This window comes from Pelodiscus sinensis, chromosome 7 (genome assembly GCF_049634645.1).
Source record: "Pelodiscus sinensis isolate JC-2024 chromosome 7, ASM4963464v1, whole genome shotgun sequence".
Taxonomy (NCBI): domain Eukaryota; kingdom Metazoa; phylum Chordata; order Testudines; family Trionychidae; genus Pelodiscus; species Pelodiscus sinensis.
Genome location: NC_134717.1, coordinates 12197402 through 12218957, shown reverse-complemented (window position 1 = coordinate 12218957; position 21556 = coordinate 12197402). Strand labels below are relative to the sequence as shown.

The 21556-nt window shown below is 46.9% G+C and overlaps 1 protein-coding gene across 1 annotated transcript in view; it reads left to right on the top strand.

The window, feature by feature from the left end:
• Positions 1–384: 384 nt before the first annotated feature.
• Positions 385–21556, top strand: part of ESYT3 (extended synaptotagmin 3) — a 65292-nt gene continuing 44120 nt past the window's right edge. Inside the window, exons 1-4 of the mRNA XM_075933202.1 lie at positions 385–877; positions 10050–10091; positions 12298–12432; positions 13226–13302. Of these exons, the coding sequence (XP_075789317.1) occupies positions 539–877; positions 10050–10091; positions 12298–12432; positions 13226–13302 (593 nt within the window). The 5' untranslated portion in view covers positions 385–538. The remainder of the gene's footprint in view (positions 878–10049; positions 10092–12297; positions 12433–13225; positions 13303–21556) is intronic.

Genomic DNA, 21556 nt, shown 5'->3' with positions numbered 1-21556 from the left:
CCAGACCAATCATAGTCTGTGGGTAAGGAAGCCAGAAGCATCCTGGCCCCCACCCTTCTGGTGTGGCCCACATTTTTTAAGTGGCCCCTGGCAAAAAAATGATTGCCCACTCCTGGTTTAGGGCTACACAAATACTAGTTTTTAGTTGCATTCTTGCCTATGTGCCCGCCTAGCTGCAAATATAAAACGTCATCACTTCTCTTCTCCTGGCCCTTTCTCTTAGACCAGGGCTTTGGTAAGGCCACGGGGCCTTTGAAACTTGACCTCAGCGTGTCTCAGTCCGGCCCTGGCTCCCATCCTTCCCCAGCAGGGGGCGAGACTCCCCTGCAGGGGGCGGCAGAGGGCAGGGTGCCGCTGGCCACGGACGGGGCGGGGCGCAGGGGAGCCGCACCTGAGCGGCTGCCGCCCCGATTAAGAGCCGAGGGCGCCGCGCAGGGAGCCGGGATGGAGCCGGCAGTCGGGAGCAGCGGGGCGCGGTTCTCCCCTCGGGAGCAGCGGCGCTAGAGTTGCGGGCCCGGCGCTGAGCGGCGAAGGCGCCATGGCCCCGGGGGAGCCCAGCGGGGACTCCGGGCAGGGCAAGCCCAGCGGCCACGCTCCGTGCGCCCTCGCCGGGCAGCCCCCGGAAACCCTGCGGCTGCTCCGCGAGCTCGGCTCCCTGGCGGCCAGGGTGCTGCTGTGCCTCGGGCCGGTCTACCTGGCCGGCGCGCTGGGGCTGAGCGCGAGCTGGCTGCTGGCGGGCGTGGGGCTGTGGCTGTGCTGGCGGCGGAACCGGCGCGGGAAGCGCTCCCGGCTGGCGGCCGCCTTCGGGCTGCTGGCGGAGGAGGAGGAGGCGGCGCGGATGCGCCAGGGCGGCTCGTTCCAGCAGCTGCCCGCCTGGGTGAGTGCGGGACGGGGGGTGGGTAGCAGGGGGGCCCCGCCCCTGCCCCTCTGGGTCCCGGCAGCCTGGCCCCAAGTGCCCCCGAACCCTTCTCCTTAGTCCGGGGGCTGTTTCTTTCGCAGCGCGACCCAGGCTCGGTGAGGAAGGGGCTGTTGTCTCTCTTCGGAAACTTTCTATTGAAACTCCTGCTCGTTCTCGGCCTCTAGGGTCTTTAATAAAGCACTTGGGGACCGGGCAAATCAGTTCTGCCGGGGATTCATCTCTGGTAGGCCCAGCTGTTGCCCGACCTCCATCCTTTACGTGGTCTTGTAACACAACAGATGTGTCTTGACACCCCTCCCTGCTATCTCTGGCTTGCTCAGCTCTGAAATAGGCACACTACGATCCTGACCTTAATGACTTTTTGTTTAGATCCATATGTATCTGCCATTAAACCTTCTTGAGCATTGTAATGGCTTTAAATAGGTCCCGATGTTTAAAACATCTTTAAAGACCCACATACACAACTGGTTAAGCTAACTACAGAGAAAACAGCAAAACTGGCTATCCACTGGTACTCTGAATGAACAAAATAAATACTTTCTCTTGAGGCTTTCAGTTTCAGCAAATTTGTGTTCCTTGTACAACAGTAAGTAAAACACTTTCAGTTGCTAATGTGACTTTTAAGTTGCTGATGTCCCATGAACCACATCTGCTCCTTGGAAGGGGTTTCCTATGGGTGAGACTTCAGTCACTTGACCAGTCCTGAGTAACTTTATTTTTTTAATCATCAGATTCCTCCTTATAAAACCAGAAGCAGTTGTAAAATTCCTTGCCTGTAATGTGCATCTCTTATGCAGTGGTTTGGGTGGCAGCTACCAAAACAATTAGTTCCCACTTGATGGTATTTAAAGTGCATGTCTATTTCCTCTCTCGCTCTCACTCTCTCTCAAAAGCAGGGATTCTTGTGACACAATTTTGGTGTCTTGGTGTGGCCACCAATTCTTGTTGGTGGCTGCTCTGATAGGGGAAAAAACTAACATACTTTTAGGAGAAACAAGTGTGTGTGTATCCATAACTGTAACTTATGTAAGGTGTTGGGGTTTTTTTTCCAGACTAAATAATGTACAGTTGTCTCTCTTCCTTTTTGGACCAATAGAGACCTCAGTAGGGTGCTCTATTGTTTCCTTTTCCTTTTTTTATTGTTTTTTTTTTTTTTTTTTAAGATTTCTAGCTAGTAAGGCTGCTTCTGCAACAAAATGTAGTATTGACAAACTCACTTTTCGCAGAAGGCTAGCTAGTTAGAAAGCAGTGGAGTGATATTAACAAACCTGCAGAGATCACTTGTCACAGCAGACCTGCTCTAGCTCTGGGAAGACAGGAGACAAATTACGCTCTGGATGGGGAGATGGATTGGGAGGCAGTGGGAATGGGTGAGCGGTCAGGATTGGCAGTGTGGACCAAAGGTAATAGGGAGTGAACCCAGGGCCAAAACCCTATGGCTGGGCTCTGTCCCTCAGCTGCAGGATCCTGCTGCTTGCCATCCAAAACTAAAACCCAGAACCCCTCTGTCTTTGAGAATGTGGGGAACTCTCACCAGTTACCTGCTCCTCTAATGTCTGGCTCCAGTGGGGGGGGGGGAGAGGGGGAAGAGAGCAGGTCTCAACCCTGGCCTGCACACATGGTGGAGAGGCCACTTCCCCCACATAACCCATCAGGAAGCTGTGGCCACACTTGAGAAACACCTCTCTAAAGTGCTCCTTGTTATTGCATCATGTGGGAGCATCTGGCTTTGCCTTTATGCAGCTATTCAAGTTATTTACATATGGTGGAGTCTGCAACAGGAAGTATAGAAGATTAGGGTTGGAAGAGACCTCAGGAGGTCATCTAGTCCAGTGTTTCTCAACCTCTTTTTAGAAAGTACCCCTCTCTTAAAAATTATTAGTACCCCCAGTACCTACAGTCTTCAGACACACACACATTTTTTTTTCTACCATTGCAGCACATTTGTTTAAACAACTTAATTATAGTCTGGCGGGTGATGACTTTTTTGGGTGTAAAAAGTACAACAATAATAAGCACTGTAAAACTTTAAAACAAGTTCAGTTTTCTCCAAATTTCAGTTGTTGATGTACCCCCTCCTTCCCCCGTGGGCCCACTCCTCCCCCCCCCCCCGACTTCCCTCAGGGGTACTTGAGATTACTCAGACCACTGGTTGAGCAACACTGATCTAGTCCAACCCTGTGTTCCAAGCAGGGCTAGCCCCAAGTATGTTGGCAAAATACATCCTCTTTCTTGACTGAGTGCTGCAACTTTGAGGCCCTTTATAAATATCAGGTGTTAGCTTGCTTGCAACACATGGGGAAATACGAGTTTGTTGTCCACAGAGTTGCTGAATCTGCATATTTGGACATTCTCATGCTTGACTAAGCAGACTGGAATATGTATCAGGTTATTGAATTGTGAGGTGAAGTAAAGGCACCGGCAGCTGCTTAGGCCTGAAAAAAAATCACTTAATTACTATGTACAGTGAATATTAATTGGAAAGCTTTAATATTCATGTAAGACATGCATTGCTCCATAAATGTTTGTTTGGATACATGTAACAGGTGTGGGATGATGCATCTCTTCCCCTTCCCCTGTGAATCCTGTTTCACATATGCACTATTGAAATAGATGGAATATATCATTAAATCTTTGCTCTGGTATGTTGTTTCTGGTATGTTTCTATTAGGGTGTGCTCGACTATCCAATACGTTTAGGCTTATTGGGTAGTTGAGTCGACTACTTGCTGCTCCTCCTCCTCCTCCCCCCTCCAGGTTGCTGCCTCTATCAGCAACAGGGTGGGGGAGCAGGAATTGGTACTGGGGGAGCTGGCTTAAAAACAGGTTTTCCCCCAGCACTGTCTCCATGGTGCCACCTCCCCTTCTCTCCTCTCTCTCTCTCTCTCTCTTCCCCCCCCCCCCCCTCTGGTGCTGCAGCCCTATCAGAGGCAGCAACATGGTGGAGGGGGATAGGGGAGCCTGTTGTGAAGCAGCCTCTGCAGTGGACCCAGGCTGCTCCAGCAGCAGCCCCTGTCCAGGGGGGCTCCCGGACCTGGTGCGAGCCGGGACTGAGGAAGCCTGGTTCAGTCCCAGCTCATGCTGGGTCCAGGAGCTACTCCCACTGTGGCTCTGCAGTTTAAATGTAGAAGGAGCTAGGATGTTAAATAGAAACTAGGAAGCTAATCAAGCAGCCGATGGAATTTCCATTGACTGCTCGGTTAGTCGATAAGGGTGTTCACTGTGGCTCTCCTTTTTTAATGTAATAAGAGCTGTCAGGCTATTACTGCATTGAAAAAGCAGAGCTGCAGCATCTGGGACCGGGCGTGAGCTGGGACTGCTCAGTCCTGGCTCATGTTTTTCCCCCACTGCACCTCTGCCTCGCCTGATACAGCGGCAGCGAGGGGAGAAGTGAGTCTGAATAGTGACTTGACTACTGGATAAGCCTAGGCTTATTGGGTAGTCGACTAGTTGCTTGCTTCTCTACTAGAGCTGGGCTGCCTGTGTGCCCGACTTTTCCTGCATTTAAACTGGAGAGGTGTAGCGGGGATAGTCCCGTGGCGTGAAACAGGACTGAGCAAGGCTTCCCTTATCGACTAATCATGTAGCCGATCACTTTATCGACTACATGATTAGGGTATGTCTACACTACAGAGTTTTGTTGGAAAAACATCTGTTTTTCCAACACAACCTGAGTTACATCCACACTGCAATTGTGTTCTTCCAAAAGTAAATCGGAAGAACAGAAGGGGTTTTCTGGTGTTGGTAATCCTCTTTCTTTGGAAAAAGACTTCTTCCCCATAGAGCTCTTTTTGGAAAAAGGTGTGGGGAGGGAGATGTGTGTGCAGGTAGGGTTTCCTACACATCGATTTCAGCAAGCTGGTACACAGCCATCACTGTATGCAGAAAGCAAAGCCAGCTTAGCTGATACTATGTGAGAATCTCTTGGTTCCATCAGCTAGGACCCTAAGACACAAATATCCTGAGACTCATGGTAATGGGATAGGTGGCAACAATGCATTTATTAATCTATCATGCTGTATTCCTAAGAGCAAAGGTTTGAAGTAAATCAGAAACCCCACCATACAAATGGAATGCTGGGGACAATAGAAGAGGCAGAGAATCCTTGTAGGGAGGAAGTATTCGCTTTGTTTAAAAAGCACCAGACCTGGTTCTGTGAAGTACTAAGCACTTTCCTCTCTCACTGAAGGCAATGAGAGGTGAAAGCCACCAGAGTCTTCCAGGATATGGGCCACTGTCAGCTGAATTTACAACCCCAACATGTAGCCTTTTATTACAGTTTGCTACACGTTTCTATTAGTGGAAATGCCTCTATTTATTATTCTGTCAATAGAAATGGAAACAATTTATCTTCTAAAGGACAAAACATCCCTGTGTTGCACATGTAAGCAAACATAACAGTATCTGGCCAAGAGAAACTGACTAAACATTTTCATTATCCAGAGACTTTGCAGACAATGAGCCACCAAAAAACACACACAGTTAAGAGTGCATTTAGGCTTATGGCATTTCAAGTTGAATAAATTAGAAATTGGTAACAAATATAAAAGCCTGTTTGTAGTTGGGTTTTTTTTGTATATCGTAACCTTATGTAACTTTATTAAACATTTCTTTTATAAAGGGAGAGAATTATGTATATGTGGGTTGAAGGTTAATGGTAGTACAGGATAGGTAAGATTTTATTTTTTGGATGAGTGAAATTGATATAAACTGAGGATGTTAAATGGCAGATAATTCACCAAAGCTATGTCTACACTGCAGGCTTCTTTTGGAAGAGATCTTCCGAAAAAAAAACTTTTTCCAAAAGAGAGAGGTCCACACTGAATGGATACTATCTTGCATTTAAGCTGTGATTTCTATGGATCAAGTGGCCACCAGGGCACCTGTGTGCACGTACACCACTCCCCCCTCTCCCCACACACACCCCACGCCTTTTTCCAAAGGAGCTCTATGGGGAAGAAGCCTTTTTCCAAAGAAAGAGGATTACCAACACCAGAAAACCCCTTCTGTTCTTTCAATTTACTTTTGGAAGAACACAATTATAGTGTGGATGTAACTCAGGTTTTGTTGGAAAAACAGATGGTTTTTCCAACAAAACTCTGTAGTGTAGACATACCCTAATCATGTAGTATTTGAACAGATTGCTTTAACTACTGGGGAATTCTTCCTCTTTAATGCCCTTAGTCTCTTATGACTTACGGCTATATGGCCCATGCCACCCAGACAACCCCTGTTTCCATATCTGAAACAATGCCAGTGTTGTCAGTGCAAATGTGGGGGATGGGGAAGGCATGAATGTTCAGATATATGTGCTCCCGTCAGCTGGCAGCAGTGGTGATCTGAGGTTCTCTCCATCTTCAGAACACAGGGCAATAGCAATCCAAGCTTCCCAGTGCCACCCCATTGACACATCTCAAGTGTCCTCTGGAGATGCTGCTTGCCTCACAAATACAAACTTCTTCATCCATTCAACTGGAGCTTTAAATATGAGCAATTGTGTACCTCACTATAGCCTTGGAGCTGACCACTGGCTGACTCCACCGTGCTCTCCAAGGACCTTTCCAGGCATGCTGACAGCAAAGGAGGAGATCATCTTCTCCCTGTAATCTGCCTTCATGTTAAATGTCTGTTCAAAAGTCAAGTTGGTGTGTCACACTGAGCCTGGTATGCATTTCTTGATTGTCACAAATGCTGACTTCTTCAGAAGGTTGAGAGAAAATGCCCCAGTGGAGTTTTTTGCATAAATCCAGGCTGCTCAATAGACTTCTCCATTGTGTTTTTTTTAACTGTCTGAGTTACTCAGGTGGCATCTTTAAAGCTCTGAAGCACTGTGAGTATAAAAATGTGCATCACACAATTGTTCAGATAGAGTTTCTTGTTTCTACTACGTCTGTCATTGGATTACTTCATTTGGGGCAATGGGCTGATCTAGTCACGAACCACAAAGTAAATGTCTGAAACTGATTTCTCTCTCCCTCCCCCCCCTCCTTCCCAGCCCCTTAATAGACTGTGGCCATTTTGTGATCAGAACTGGTTTAGTCCCTCAGGTGTCCATAGAGATGTCATCTACATATCGATTACACTATTAACTGATAACCCTGGTCTTATTGGTTAATCCCATCGACTGTGCGCATGCGCACGCGCACACACACCCTTGCTGCCTCTGTATCCTAGGTTGCAAGGTGGGGGAGGAAGGGGGGTGAGAGGGGAGGAAGGTGGGAGCTAGTACCATGAGGAGCCAGCTTCTAAGCCAGCTCCCCAAGAGCACCAGATCCCATGGAGCTGCCTTCACCCTCGCTCCCCACATTCCTACACTGCTGCCTCTGATAGAGAGGCAGCAGCACAAAGGGTGAGGGAGCGCAGATGGGAGCCAATAGTTATGGGGAGCCAGTTTTTAAGCTGACTTTCTGTGTGCGCCAGCTCCATGGAGTCTCCTACCCCCTCCTTGCTGTCTCCCACAGAGACAGATGGGGGGCAGGCAGGAGTCCGTGCTTGTGGAGGACTTTTTAAGCTGGCTACCCCAGAGCACTGACTCCACTTGCTTTCATGCACACACCCTCGCTGCTTCCTTTGGGGAAGGGAGGGAAGGCTGCTGCAGAGTAACCTGAGCACACCATGGACAGAGGCTGCTCCTTGGGATGCCAGTGCAGCTCCTGTCTGCAGGAAGCTCAGGCCCCCCCCAGAGGCAGCAGTGTGGTGCAGCAGGCAGGAGTTGGTCTGCACAGGGAGCTGGTTTGATAGAGACGGTGGCAAGGAGCTCCCCAGGAGTGGGGCCAGGAGTGCACAGGCTTTCGGCCCCACCCTGGGGACTACTGTTTAACTGCTAACATTTGATGCGGTTACACGACTGTTCAGTGACACTTACACGACTGTTCAGTGACACTATCTAAAATCCCTAGTTTCCCAATGCATGAATGTGAACTCTTTTTGCTAATGCTGCTTTATTGTCAGTAGTATGTCGGTCTTACAGGAATCATGTAAATGGGCCCAGAAGCTATGCAGCATGTATAAAAAAAATCGTAGAAATGTAGGTTTGGAAAGAACCTTGAAGTCAGTCCACTCCCCTACACTGAGGCAGAAACAAGTAAATCTAGACCATCCTTGGTAGTTTTGTTGACTCTGTTTTGTTTAAAACCTTAAGTTAGGGGATTCCACAACCTCCCTTGGAAGATGATTCCACACCTTAATTATCAGGAGGATAATTGGATGGCTTTTCCTAATATGTAACCTAAATCTTCCTTCCTGCTGATTAAGCTTATTGCTTCTTATCATACCTTCAGTTATCCGTGTCTACCACTATCCCTTTTAACAGCCCCTACAATGTTTGAAGACAGTTGTAAGATTTGCCCTCAGTCTCCAGTCTCAAGACTAACCATACCCAGTTTTTTATGGGTGGGATGACTTAAGTCAGTCATGTTAGGAAAAGCCTTGATTGGAAATCCTATATTTTAATCAGCTTTTTCATTTGTACTTCAGTTAACTTCTCAAAGGCAGCATCTTCACTTCTTGACATAACCATTAAAATATATTGACTTACAACTAAATAGGGCTTTTATAGAATACTAGAACTGGAAGGGTCCTAGAGAGGTAAAGTCCAGTCCCTGCAGTCATGGCAAGACCATGCATTATCTAACGTAGGGTGGGCAAAAATACAGTGGCAGTTGACCAGGGTTAGCCCCTGGTGGGCTGCCATCACTACATTTACCTACACGGCCACAAGTGCAGGGATTGCAGCTGTGTGGCCAGTGGGAACTACAGAAAGCCGTCTCCTGATCCGTGTTACTTTCCGCAGCTCCCATTGGCTAGGAATGGTGATCTGCAGCTTCACCTGTGGGCCAGTATTTGCCCACCCAGATCTAGTCATCCCTGACGGGTGTCTGTCTAACTTGTTCTTAAACCTCTCCAATGAGGGGGTTTCCACCACCTCCCTAGGCAACTTATTCCTGTGCTTAACCACCTTGACAGTTAGTGTTTTTCTTAATGTTCAACCTAAATCGCCCTTGCTGCAATTCAAGCCCATTGCTTGTCTGTCTCTCTCTGCTGCTACCTAGGGGTATGTCTACACTTGCTCCCTAGTTTGAGCTAGGGATGCAAAAATAGGTGACTGAAATTGGTACTGAAGCAGGGATTTAAATAGCCTGCACTTCGTTAGCATGATCTCGCCAGCACGTTACTCAGCTCAACAGCTGATTCGAACCAGAAAGTGCGCTCCAGGGCACGTTAGTTCGAACCAAGGGGTTTGAGTCGAACTAACATTACTTCTAATTTTTTGAGGAATGCACCGGCGAATAACGAGTTGAGCGGAGTTACACACTGGCGAGATCATGCTAATGAAGCGCAGGATATTTAAATCCCTGCTTCATTAGCAATCTTGGTCACCTACATTTGCATCTCTAGCTCGAACTAGTGAGCAAGTGTAGATGTACCTTAGGAGATTAAACTATAACTAGATACATTTATTTAAGCAATTATGTAGCTTGTGGTTTCCATTATAACACTGATTCTTTTCAACAGTACTGCCACATAGCCAGTTATCGCACAAATTCAGAATAGGGATTTGATTCTTTTTTTTTTTTTTTTTTTTTTTAGTGAAGTACTTTGCACTCATCATTAGGGATGTTAAAAATCGTGTAATAGGGAAACCGTGTAACCACTTTAAAGAAAACCGTAACGGTCACACAGTTACAAGCGCTGTGGGCTCTGCAGTATAAAGTTTATCATTATACTGCAGAACCTGCCACAAAGCCCCCCAGGAAGAGGGCCCTCCTGCCTAGTTCCTGGGGAGGAGGCTTCACTGACACACACTGATGCTCCCCGGGAGCTGGCTGAGCATCTGTTAAATGGTGAATCGATTCTACTCAAACATCCCTCGTCTCTATTGAACTTAATCTTGTTGATTTCAAACCAATCTTCCAATTGTTTGTTTTCTGAATGTGTGTCCTCTCAGAAGTAGCAATATAATAAGACAAGTGGGACATGAGGTTATGTGCAATACAGCATGTGTCAAAGGACTGAATGCCTCCCAACCTAAGCTCAGTTTCCACATCCTGGCTACTTTTACATAAAGCTGTATAGTTATGTGTAATGAGCTCTTGGCCTGATGAAATCACTTTATTTTTCTTTGCCACTAGGTCCACTTCCCTGATGTTGAACGGGTGGAATGGCTTAACAAGGTGAGAAGGTTTTCATGGCACTGTCTTTTTGAAACTTTCTATTGAACTGTGTTTGTTCTGGAGCTACCTCTCTAGCAAGACCTTAACATACAAATATAATGAGAATAACAACTTGCTGCTTTAGAGACTGCTTACATTTAATGCCTGTGCTTAAACCTTTGAGCAAACGGAGTCTGTGCAGATTCAGTCTGAGCCGTGTGCTTGTCTGGTTAGTAAGGACTGTGCCTTCTCTCCTGGAAAACGTGACTCCAGATTCATCGAACACCAGAAAACCCTCCTTAATCCTCAGATGTCCCATCTTCCTTCACTAAGCACTGCACTCTAGATGCTGCTTAAAACCTAAATACTGGAAACAAACATGCTTGTATACCAGTAATTCATTACGTGATCTTTTTGGTGTAATATTGCCCTACCATACATCCAGTGCTTCCCCCGCCCTTTACTGTTGTCTCATCCTCTGAATTGCTAGCTCTTGTGAGGAGAAGCCATATTTTGCTTGTTTAGTTAATATTTAGAAGTAGAACAAGGCCGGAATTTTCAGAAGTGTGTGTGTGGGGGTGTTTTTTTTTTTTTTTTTTAAGGCCCAATATGAGGCACTTTGAAAGGGCCAGATCTCCAGAAGATCCATGTTCAGAAACTTCTGAAGCTAAAGCACCTTGTAAGATGTCTTACGTTGGACACCACTGATCCCTAATCAGATGGGGAAGCTTTAGTCCAAAGGTGTGAAACAAAGCCCCTGGATCAGGAACACAACCAGTTCTAGGCAGGACACACATACCTCGGGAACTGCAACGCTCTGAACTTGCACCTTTGACCCCTTTGTGTCCTCCTGGAAATAGCTAGAGGCCTGAGACCTAAGTGGGGCTGTCCTCTTATGGCAGTGTCCCACAATTCTCTTCTTCTAGACCAGGAACTTAGGTGGTTATTCCTCCTGAAATGCACCGTGGTCCCAGCAGGCTGGAGTTTAGTTGGGCATCTGCAGCTCTGGTCTCTTTTGGGGGTAGGTAAATCAATGACCAGCCACCCTGCATAAAGCAAAGTCCTGTATATTCAGAAAATCTTCTTTCTCTCTCATGCTTTTATCTTGCTGTTTCTATAGTGAACAGCTTCTATGCGGGTCTTAATTGACCAGAGGATCACCCACCTTCAACATGGCGACTCTGATTGGGATACAGTGCTGCTGGGTCTCACCCCCTTAGTCGTCATGTCCTATTAGTGCTTGGATGTGGTTAGTCCCATATCTTATACCCTCTCCCCTCCAAAATCTGGGTGGTCCCTGGACAGGTTTTTTTTCGGTCTTTGGAGAAGTCTGGCTAACAAATCAGCTAAAACAGTTTCTGTGGTGTGCCCCTCCCCCCTGACTCTGGTGAGGCTTCTCCAGACTGGTTACCTGCCTAGGGATTTGTATTAATCAGTTCCCTGCAGGAACTAAAAGTCACTGAGAACTCCTGTAACTCTCCATGGAGCAGGAGTAGAATCTGTAGCTCACAAAGTGGCTAGAATAGTCTCAAAGCTCTTGTGTGTCCATGATATTTGTCACAAACAGTATGGGCTCGTCTACACTGGCCCCTTTTCCGGAAGGGGCATGTAAATTTCACCAGTCGTCGTAGGGAAATCCGCGGGGGATTTAAATATCCCCCGCGGCATTTAAATAAAAATGTCCGCCGCTTTTTTCCGGCTTTTAAAAAAGCCGGAAAAGAGCGTCTACACTGGCCGTGATCCTCCGGAAAAAGTGCCCTTTTCCGGAGGGTCTTATTCCTACTTCAAAGTAGGAATAAGACCCTCCGGAAAAGGGCACTTTTTCCGGAGGATCGGGGCCAGTCTAGACGCTCTTTTCCGGCTTTTTTAAAAGCCGGAAAAAAGCGGCGGACATTTTTATTTAAATGCCGCGGGGGATAGTTAAATCCCCCGCGGATTTCCCTACGACGACTGGTGAAATTTACATGCCCCTTCCGGAAAAGGGGCCAGTGTAGACGAAGCCTATGTGTTAAATCTTTCAACCATCTTCTAGGAAACTGGAATAAATCCTCTCAAAGGTGTGAATAAAAACAAGTTTTGTTACAAAGTAGAGTGACTAATAGCCATGTGCTGAACAGAATAGAGTTAAGGATTGTAGGTTTGTGTTTTTTTTTTTTTCTTTTTTTTTCTTCAGCTAGGTGCATTTTGTGCAAATAATCTTTATTGTGGCTTTTTGTGCTTTCTGTAGGTCGTTGTGCAAGCCTGGCCATACTTTGGGGCAGTCATGGAAAAAGCATTTAAAGAAAAAGTAGAACCAAAGATCAGAGCGAAGAACGTGCACCTGAGGACGTGCACCTTTACCAAACTCGACTTTGGAGAAAAGGTGGGTCAAGTCACAGTGCTGGGTTACAGACTGATCCTGTTCTGCTTTGCTCCCCAACTGGAGAAAGGGGCTAGGTTGGGATTCCAGTCTACAGTTCCTTCCTTTCCAGAATACTAGAAATCAAACAGGATTGGTCCTAATTCAGCAGACACAGACCTTCTGTTCAATTGCTCCTCCTATCCTTGGTTTGCTTTGGATTTTAAATACGCCCCTATGTAACCAAAAAGAAAGATTGTCTGGTTTTGGGGGAGGACACTCAACCTTCTCAGGGACTTGAATCCTGTCCTGGCAGACCACTTGACTGATGCTAGGCAATAAAGGTGGCTCTCTTATCACCATCCTTTAAACTTGTAATGAAGGAGGTTTCCTTACAAGCCTTGAACTGTTGCTTGGCTCATCTGAAACCAGGCTTGTTTGAGACTGTCAGGATTGCCCAGCAGGACTTGCACTCGCATATTAATTTTGCAGACTAGTACAGAGACTGGCAGTCTTGTACTGTTGAGGCTTCCATGCTTCTAGATCTAGCTGTGCAACTCAGCCTAGATTTTTGTAGAAAATCAAGGGTAAAAAATGTGCAAAAATTAAATTTGTGGAGTGCATATTTCACTTGTACAGGTTTGTGCTGCATCTTCCTTTAAACTGTTTTTTTAATTGAGCCAATGTTTCTAGTTCACTCACTAATTTAGACTGTCAACAGAACTTTGTTAATGAAAGAAGATAGGGCCAACTAAAGAATTCTGATTTAAAAGATGTTAACTGCCTTGTCTTGTATATGTCTTTTTTTTTATTTCAGTGCCCTAAAATCAATGGAGTAAAGGCTTATACCAAGGAAATTGATAGAAGACAAGTGACCTTGGACGTGCAAATAAGGTAAAGTTAAATTATTTCTATCAGATGCTCTTAACATGCTGCCCTTCAAGAGGTTCTGTAAGAATATAGCCATGATTACAGTGGATCAGAGCTAAGGTCCATCTTGTCTGTTGGTGGCCATTGCATGGAACGTCAGAGTAAAATACGAATCCTGCAATAGGTAGATCTAATATATAAAGGAGAATGTTTGTGCTCTAACTTGGACACTATAAGAGCTACCACAACCAAACTTTCCATGGAGTAACCTTTCCTCCAGGAGAAGGTTTTAAGGTACCAGTGGCCACTGCTGTTCTGGGCCTGTGGTGCTTGTGAGGGCTGTCCTCTGCGTGCCGCCTCTGCACAGTGCAGGTGCACCTCAGTCGGTATGTAAACCGGCAGGCAGGTGGACCCGGGAAGAGCAGGGACGCTAGTGTGGAAAAGGGCACTGACGGTTAAAACCAGAGCTGGGCCAGACAGAACGGGGAAGGGGGAGTAGGGTTGGCTCTTTTGCACGCTGTCACCCCACTCCTCCCCCGCCACCTCCCTAACTTCCAGCATGTGCCCCCCATAGACAGAGAATCTGATTTTCTTCCACCACATCTGTCCAATTACCGCCCCATCTAATATGTTAAGGAGACTGTTTGTAAGTTTGTGCACTAAAACTTGGCACTATAAGAGCTACAGCAACCAAACTTTGCATGGGATAACCTTTCCTCTGGGAGAAGGTTTTAAGGTACTTTTGGACCCACATCGAGGTTTAACCCAGCCCTGGGCTCAAGCTGGGGCGCCCCTCCCGCGTGTGGCCTCCTGGGACTCACCTGCTCCTGCCTGCGAGGTTACATAACTGACCCTCTTCTTCCCCACTCCCGGGCACCCATGGCACCTGCAGCCCTGGGCATGAGCTGGAGCACCCCTCCTGTGTGTAACCTCCCCTCCACCTGGGGTTGCTCCCCATCTGCCACCTCCCCCTTCCGGAAACCAAAGCCAGCCAGCCTTTCTGCTCCGCTCGCTGGCCTTATCCGAGCAGAAGGAATCCGTGTGTTTGCTGCAGCACAGGGTGGAGGGGCTGGGTTAAACCCTCGGAGTTACACTGCTATGAAGACAGCTGGCTGCTGTTCGTACTGTGAGTGGGGCTCTTCCTATGGCTGGAACCAGACACAGGGTTAGATGTGAGCTCTGAGCTTTTGCTTGCCAAAGCAGGGCAGGTGGATCCCTGAGCCAGCCTTGCAAAGAGAAGTCCTCTTGCTACTGGCCGCATGACTGTGTACTGTTCTCCTGGGGGCTGACTGCTCAGTCCTGGGGGGAGGAGGGTCCTGCTGCTCTCAGAGGGTCAGGAGTGGGCCAGGAGCCATCAGCCCCCAGGATCTGTGGCTCTGGGGGTCCCCTGGCTCAGGATCCCCTCCTTTCCTGAATTTTGTTACCCAATGTTGCTCAGGAAACTGGAGTAAACCCAGCTAGTATGGGATAATCTGACACCCGCTGCTCCTCCTCTTCTCTTTTCCCCCCCCCCCCCCTCCCGTAAGGCTCATCCTGACTTCCTCTAGGTAGTGATTGGCTTATTCCCTGCAACATGAAGCTTAATGTTCCATCCACAAAAGTCTATCTTTAATTTTATCTCTCTGGCTATGGTGGATGTCCATAGAAAATCTCCAGTTCCTCTTTGAATCTTGTTAAATTCTTGTCCTCAATGACATTCTTTGACACCTAGTTCCGCTGTTTAATCATGCTATGCAGAAAAATATTTCCTTGCTCTTGTAGGAGGTGAGAGGATTCCAGTTCCTGATCTAGCATCTGTGCCATTGATTAATCTGTTCATCCCCTTCCTAACGAATGCGAACTCAATCTAAGTTTTTCCAAGCTCTTCTTCCTTATTATCCTCCCCTCTAGTTCTGCCATATCTTCTTTTAGAAAGAGGTGATCATAATTCCAGATGAGACCGCCTTTCTACAGACAAATCAATGGAACATTGTAGTAATATTCATAATCCATTTTGCTTGCTACTTTTTTTTTAGCTGCAGCTGTACACTGAGCAAAGAATCGCCCATAGAGCTTTTTTTAAAATCCAGGGGCACTTCTACCCTTCAGTCCTCTAGAAGACTGGCGGTCTTTAATGAGAGAAAGCAGCTAACAACCAAATAGTTCGTACTTAAAACTCCTTCCTCAGTTTCATTGAAAAGAGCTGGCTCATAGAGGAAAATGTTTTCTTGGGACTTCTGTAGGGTGCTAGACACCTAGGACAAGAAGCTTTCCTGCCTGGTAATGCCACAACAGCAGTGTGCACCAAAGAGCAAGCTGTGCTGTGGATGGTAGCATTGATCAGACACTATGTGACTCTACCTTTACCTTAGTTGTAGTGAGGTTTCTCAGAGATCCAACAGGAAATGTGCATCTCCCTTAGCAAACTGTAAAATTCCATGCTGGGTTTCCTCTTGTAACACTGTCAGTCTTGATACAACATGCTCTCTGATGTAACAGTTGTAGAATTCCCTTTGTTACAGTCATCCCTGAAGACTGTAGCAAGTCTTTGTTTCATGTATTTGGGTCTCGTGCCTTCCACAGCAAGGTCAAGGCTTCCTGCCTGCCTTTTAAGGCTCAGTAGAGTATTTCTACTGCTTGCCTCACTCCTCCCAGCTCTTAAGCCTCCTTTCCCTGCTCTATCTGAATCTTCCCACTGGTTCAGTTGTGCTTTTTCTTAGATCTACACCTTGGGCACCTGCTCCTTATCCAGGTCCCCTGAAGACATGCTGCTTCCATTAAGCCTTTCAGCATTGCTAAGTCAGGTCTTACAATAGCATATTGACCAAAACATAACTAAGCTGTCATGGGATCACCTATCATGTCTTGTCGAGTCAGGCTTGCAAGGTCATCCTAGACTGCGATCTCCTTCGGTCAGGCAACCTGTCTCTTCTGTGTCCTGCACTGTACTGTGCACCCAAATGCTCTAAAAATAAGAAATGCACAGCTGTCTCTCAAACAATGCCAGTGTCTCGGGTTGGACAGTGCTTCAGGATGCAGTGCACAAGGGGTGGTGATGAGAAGCAGCGTAATAAGCTATGCTGCTCTGCTTTGTGGGGGTTTCCCTAGGATGCAGAAGGAAGGCTAAGAAAATGGGTGAGGCTGATAACTGCTTACCAGGAGCTTCCATTGTGCATAACTCGGTCTCTGCTAGGATGGAGGTACAATCGTCCTCCTGTCCGTGACACGGTTTGAGTGTTCATGTGTTTTTAAATGTAAGAAAAACATATCTCCATGAAGGGTGGATTCAGATGGGCAAAAAAGACCATTTATGCACCCCAAAGAATGCTGCTGCTAAGGGCTACCATCGTTGGCAAGTGAGTCTGAGTTCATAGCTAATTCCTCTGCATTGTCAGAGCTGCCCATTAAAAAGGAGAAACCAATTTGAACTGTGTGAGTGTCTCCATTATCTTAACACAACTGACTAAGACTGAAGAAGTCGGTTGCACCTAGATAGCATGGCTATGTGAGTGAGAGTTCTTGTCTCTGGGCAGTCAAGGGAAATCCTGGCTTGGTGTATATTCAGGCTAGGTGTGCTTAGAGTTGTGAGCTGAGAGCCGAGCCAAGCCAAGTCAAATGGGTATCAATGGAAAGGAATCAGACTTTGGAACAGACCTGAGTGAAAATAAGCAGGACTGGCATTTAGCCATCAGCAGTGTTATTAAGCTGACACATGCAGCTTGCTTAGAAAGTGGTTACAGTTGTCTCTCCTTCAGATATATCTTCTGCCCTTTCACATTTGCTGATGCTCTGAACTGTAGTAGCATGAGTAATCCCTAGGCTTCCCATCTCTTGGTGAGGTGTTAATCAAGTGGTCCAGGTAGTGACAGATCCCTGGCCATATCCGTCCCTGTTCCCAAATTAGTGCCATGAAGAGATGCTGTAGAACACCATTTCAACATGCAGTACAGCAGACTCTGCTCTGGCTGATCTTTTCATAGCTGGGGACCCCTCATTCAGTAAAACTGCACCAGTTCCTCTACCTTTGCTTGCAGAACCTGGCCCTCTCTCCTAATTAGAACATAATACACGTCAAAAGTTTCTAGCTTCACTTCTCTTTGTAGTCAGGCAGTTGAGTTCTCGGCCAAACGTGTTTGTATGTGATAGGGAGGCATGTTGGTGTCTGGTTTTTCTTGTTCACATACCTTAAGCAACTGAAACAGTATCACTCAGACTTCCTTCACACTCAACTGTTTGGGCTGAGATCATAGAGGGATGTAAGACTTTAACCAGTTAAGCATCATCTTATTGGCTATCAATTTCTGTTCCTGGTTAACTCTGCCCTCCCCGGGAGTCAGCTGCCCTGCGCTGTGGACTCTGCAGTACAAGTCAGCTCCTGGCTCTACTCCCTAGGGGCAGGGCAGGCAGCCAGCTTGTACTGCACAGCCTGCAGCACAGGGCAGCTGGCTATCTAAGAGCCATGGGGATCTCCCTCCACCATCCTTCCCTCTCTAGTCCTACTGGTTGTACATCTCCGGGTAAAATAGTTAACCATTAGGGTTTTTTTTAACACTTACATGGTTACCTTTTTTAAATTTATTTTTAACATCCATAATAAGATCATGTATAGAGAATTCTTCATCCAAGGAATTCTGTTTCAAATAGACATTAAGGGGGAGATGGCACTTGGGCTTAGCTCTAGCACATATTGTTGCTGTGGATGCAAGATGTCAGTTGGGCACAAGATGCTGTGTCCCTACAGAGGAAGAGCCCAGGTATTTCCATCAAGTTTATAAGAGAAGGTGAAATGAAGACTTGGAGTCATAAGAGGTTACTAATGCACAAGGAGCTTGTTTTTTAATGGCTATCAGCCTGTAGGCCAGGGCTACTCAATGATACTCTTAGCACATGCTGAGGGCCACAACTTAAGTGTGGTTGCATACACAGGCAAATAAATATGCAACTAGCTTTTTTTTCACTGACAGGCAAGAATGCAAAGATTAAGGCAAGACTTTACACAACATGCAGGCCCTATTTAATAAATATTAATAAAGTGCAATATTGACCCAACTTCCACCCATATGGCAGCATTTCTAATGAGCAAAGACTGTCGAGGAATTTAACTACTAAAACGCACATTAACATGACTGTATGCTCAGTGACCCCGGGGGGGGGGGCGGAGGGAGAAGTTTGTGCATTTCTTGGAGTGATTTTACGCAGAAGAAGTTTAATCCCGAGTGCTCCAACGTGCAGACACAAGAGTTCAGGGTGGCTGCCTCAACTGTATTTTTGGAACTGCTGGGCTCTAGGGGGCCTGGCAAGGGGCGGCAATAGGAGTTAGCCCTCTGCACGCTCTCTGCTGCCAGGAGCTGTAGTGACCCAGCATCCGGCTCCACTCTGCAGTAACAGGGAAGCAGATCATAGCAGCCTGGGAGAGGGCAGGGGGGCACAATGCAGCAGGGTCGCGCCACCCCATCCTCAGGCTATACCCTGAATAAAATGGACCCCAGGTCCTCAGCCCACCCTGGCCTGACAAGGTGCTCCCCTCTCCCTCCTAGCATCGGTTGGGGAGGGACCCAGCCTGAATGGACCCTGATCCAGCCCAAGCCCCAGCTCAGACCTTTCTTGCTCCGCCTCACTGCCCAGTGCTGCTGCTTCTTGCTGCCACCCTCCTCCCCCCCCCTCCCCCCAAACAGCCTGTGGCTCTTGCGCATGTGCCGACTGGTGGCCCTGCTTATTGCAGTGCTCCATGGCAAGAGCCAGTCTGGCTCCACTAGCGGCAAGGCGCTGCCGCTGGAGGTCACAGGCTGTGCCTGTGTATCAGCATCGTGACTCGACGGCCGAGCAGCTCAAGGCATGCTGGGGCAGGGCGGGGGGATGGAGGCATCACCCTGCGGCCCCGCAAGGCCCACGTAAACTCAAACCGCACCGCGGGCGGCATGCAGACAGGCCGTGGGCTGAGGAGCCCTGCTGTAGGTAATGTTATGGTAGTCTGGTATCTCTTCAGCCTCAAGCTGTGGGTTCAGAGTGCATTCACAAATGACTGATTAGAAATTGATGGCAAAATGTACCTTCTCTGCCTGCTCTTTGAAGTTCAAACCCAGGCTCTTGAAAAGAGTAAAAGGGTGTATGCTTGTGCACATGCAGACTTCAGGCATTGGGACTCTGCATGGCATAAAGAGAATTATCATTCATCTGCACCAGTCATTTGGCCTACTAGAAGGATGACTAGGTGTTAATGAGTGACTCTGAGTTTATAAACATGATCCTTTTATTTTGGCATTTAACTCATATCTGCAAGAAATTATTCAGGGACGTCATCATTCCTTTCCCCTGGATTATTGCTCAGGCACTGCCATTGATGCTGTAAGATGCACTTGTGTCTAAGTAGCACTGAAGGTCTTGGAGCATCCTGTACTCACTAACAAATTTTGGCTCTGCAGAATCCCCACAAGGCAGGATTTCTGTCCCATTTTACACCCAGAGGTAGCTGGGCGGGGACAGATTGAGATCTGCAGAAGAACTAGCAGTGGAACCAGTTTCCTGACCCCAAGCCTGGGTGTGGATGGACCCTTCTTAGCTATAGTTTACACCTCCTCCTTAGTTAAGTTTTAAAATCGCCAGACAGTGATGTTTATTACCATTTTTGAGCCTGAAAGTGCTCAGTGGCTTGTGTATGCTCAGTAGACAACAGGTATGATCCATAAGTAAATGGTCTCTGGTATTATTCATAATTGCCAAAGGAAACAACAGATGCTTGAGAAATGTTGCTCAAATTAAATGTTAATAATAGCTTCCATTTACACTGCATCAGAGTATGACAAAGGCTTTGATTAAACGCTAACTCATTACGTCTTATTACGTCTCATTACGCTCTTGAGACATACAACCATTTTTTCCAGATGGGGAAACTGAGGCACAGTTTCACTTGCCCACAGGTCTCTCATGAAATCTCTGGCAGAGCCGATAATGGGACCTAAAGGTCATCTTTCCCAATTCTATGCTCTGGCCATCAAACCATATTCCTAAGTGTTCAGGTTAAAATGTCAAAGCAAATCTTAAAATACTTTAAGCTGTTGTAAATTTTAAAACGGCTCAAGTGATCAGGAATCAGGAAGAAACATTGAGTAAAATCACTGCTTGCTCTTAGCCCTTCAAGTTACGTACAAAGTGTGTTTTCTTTTTTATTTATCCAGTTTAAATCCCAGATCTATGGATCCCATTTGTTTATTGTAAAATAATAGAGCTTTCAAACTTAATTTAGGGAGGGAATCTGTCTTCTGCAGGTGGCCAGAAGATACAAACTTCTTCCAGGGACCACCTGTCAAAGTGTTGGGAGAACTGAGTGGGAACGGGGGGGGGGAGAACTGCCTAGGTTCCCTAAACAACTAAAAGTTAGATTTTAATCTTATATCTGGCCATGGTGTGTGGCAGGTGTTTTTTGGCATAAACAATAGGCTATATAAAGCATCTTCCAAGTTGAGAGGTTACTGGTTCCGGCAATAATCTCCAAACTGGTTCCAGCAATAATCTCCAAACTGATACATTTTTTTCAAACACCACCACTTTACATCCTGCAGCTGCTTTTCTTCAGAATAATCCTTCAGTTGTTTAAGATGCTGCAAACTATTGGCTCATACCCATTAGAAACATGGTACAGGCAGTCCCTGGGTTACATGGATCCGACTTACATCGGATCCCTACTTACAAACGGGGTAAGGCAACCCCGCACTAGCTGCTTCCCCCCCAGCAGACCAGGGAGACGCGAAGCTAGCGCCCCCCCCCAAGCAGACCAGGGAGACGTGAAGCTAGCCCCCCCCCCCCCCCCCAGCAGACTAGGGAGACGCGGAGCGGCTTTTCTCAGCAGACACCTCAGCTTGAGAATAAAGGACTGAGGGAAGTGAGGTGTGGGAGAATAAAACTGAGCTCTGGAGAAATGTTTGGCTAGAGTTTCCCCTACAATATGTACCAGTTCCGACTTGCATACAAATTCAACTTAAGAACAAACCTACAGTCCCTATCTTGTACGTAACCCGGGGACTGCCTGTATATTAGAAATCGGTGCCTCCCTCCAGGAGGTATGTCATGGAACCGAATTGCTTTCCATTGTGCTAGTCTAGTCTGACACTACAGTACTATAATCTTTCCAGTGAGGCTTCCTGGATTATTTACTATTTGCCTATTTGATATCCATTTCTTGTATTAAAACCTTCTCCTATGTGTCATAGCTCAACTTAGAGAGAAAATTAAGTTTTGTGTAGCTTAGTTGCTACAGTACATAGCAGCCAGCCTCTCTAAGCATCCTTTGTTGTTCTCAATA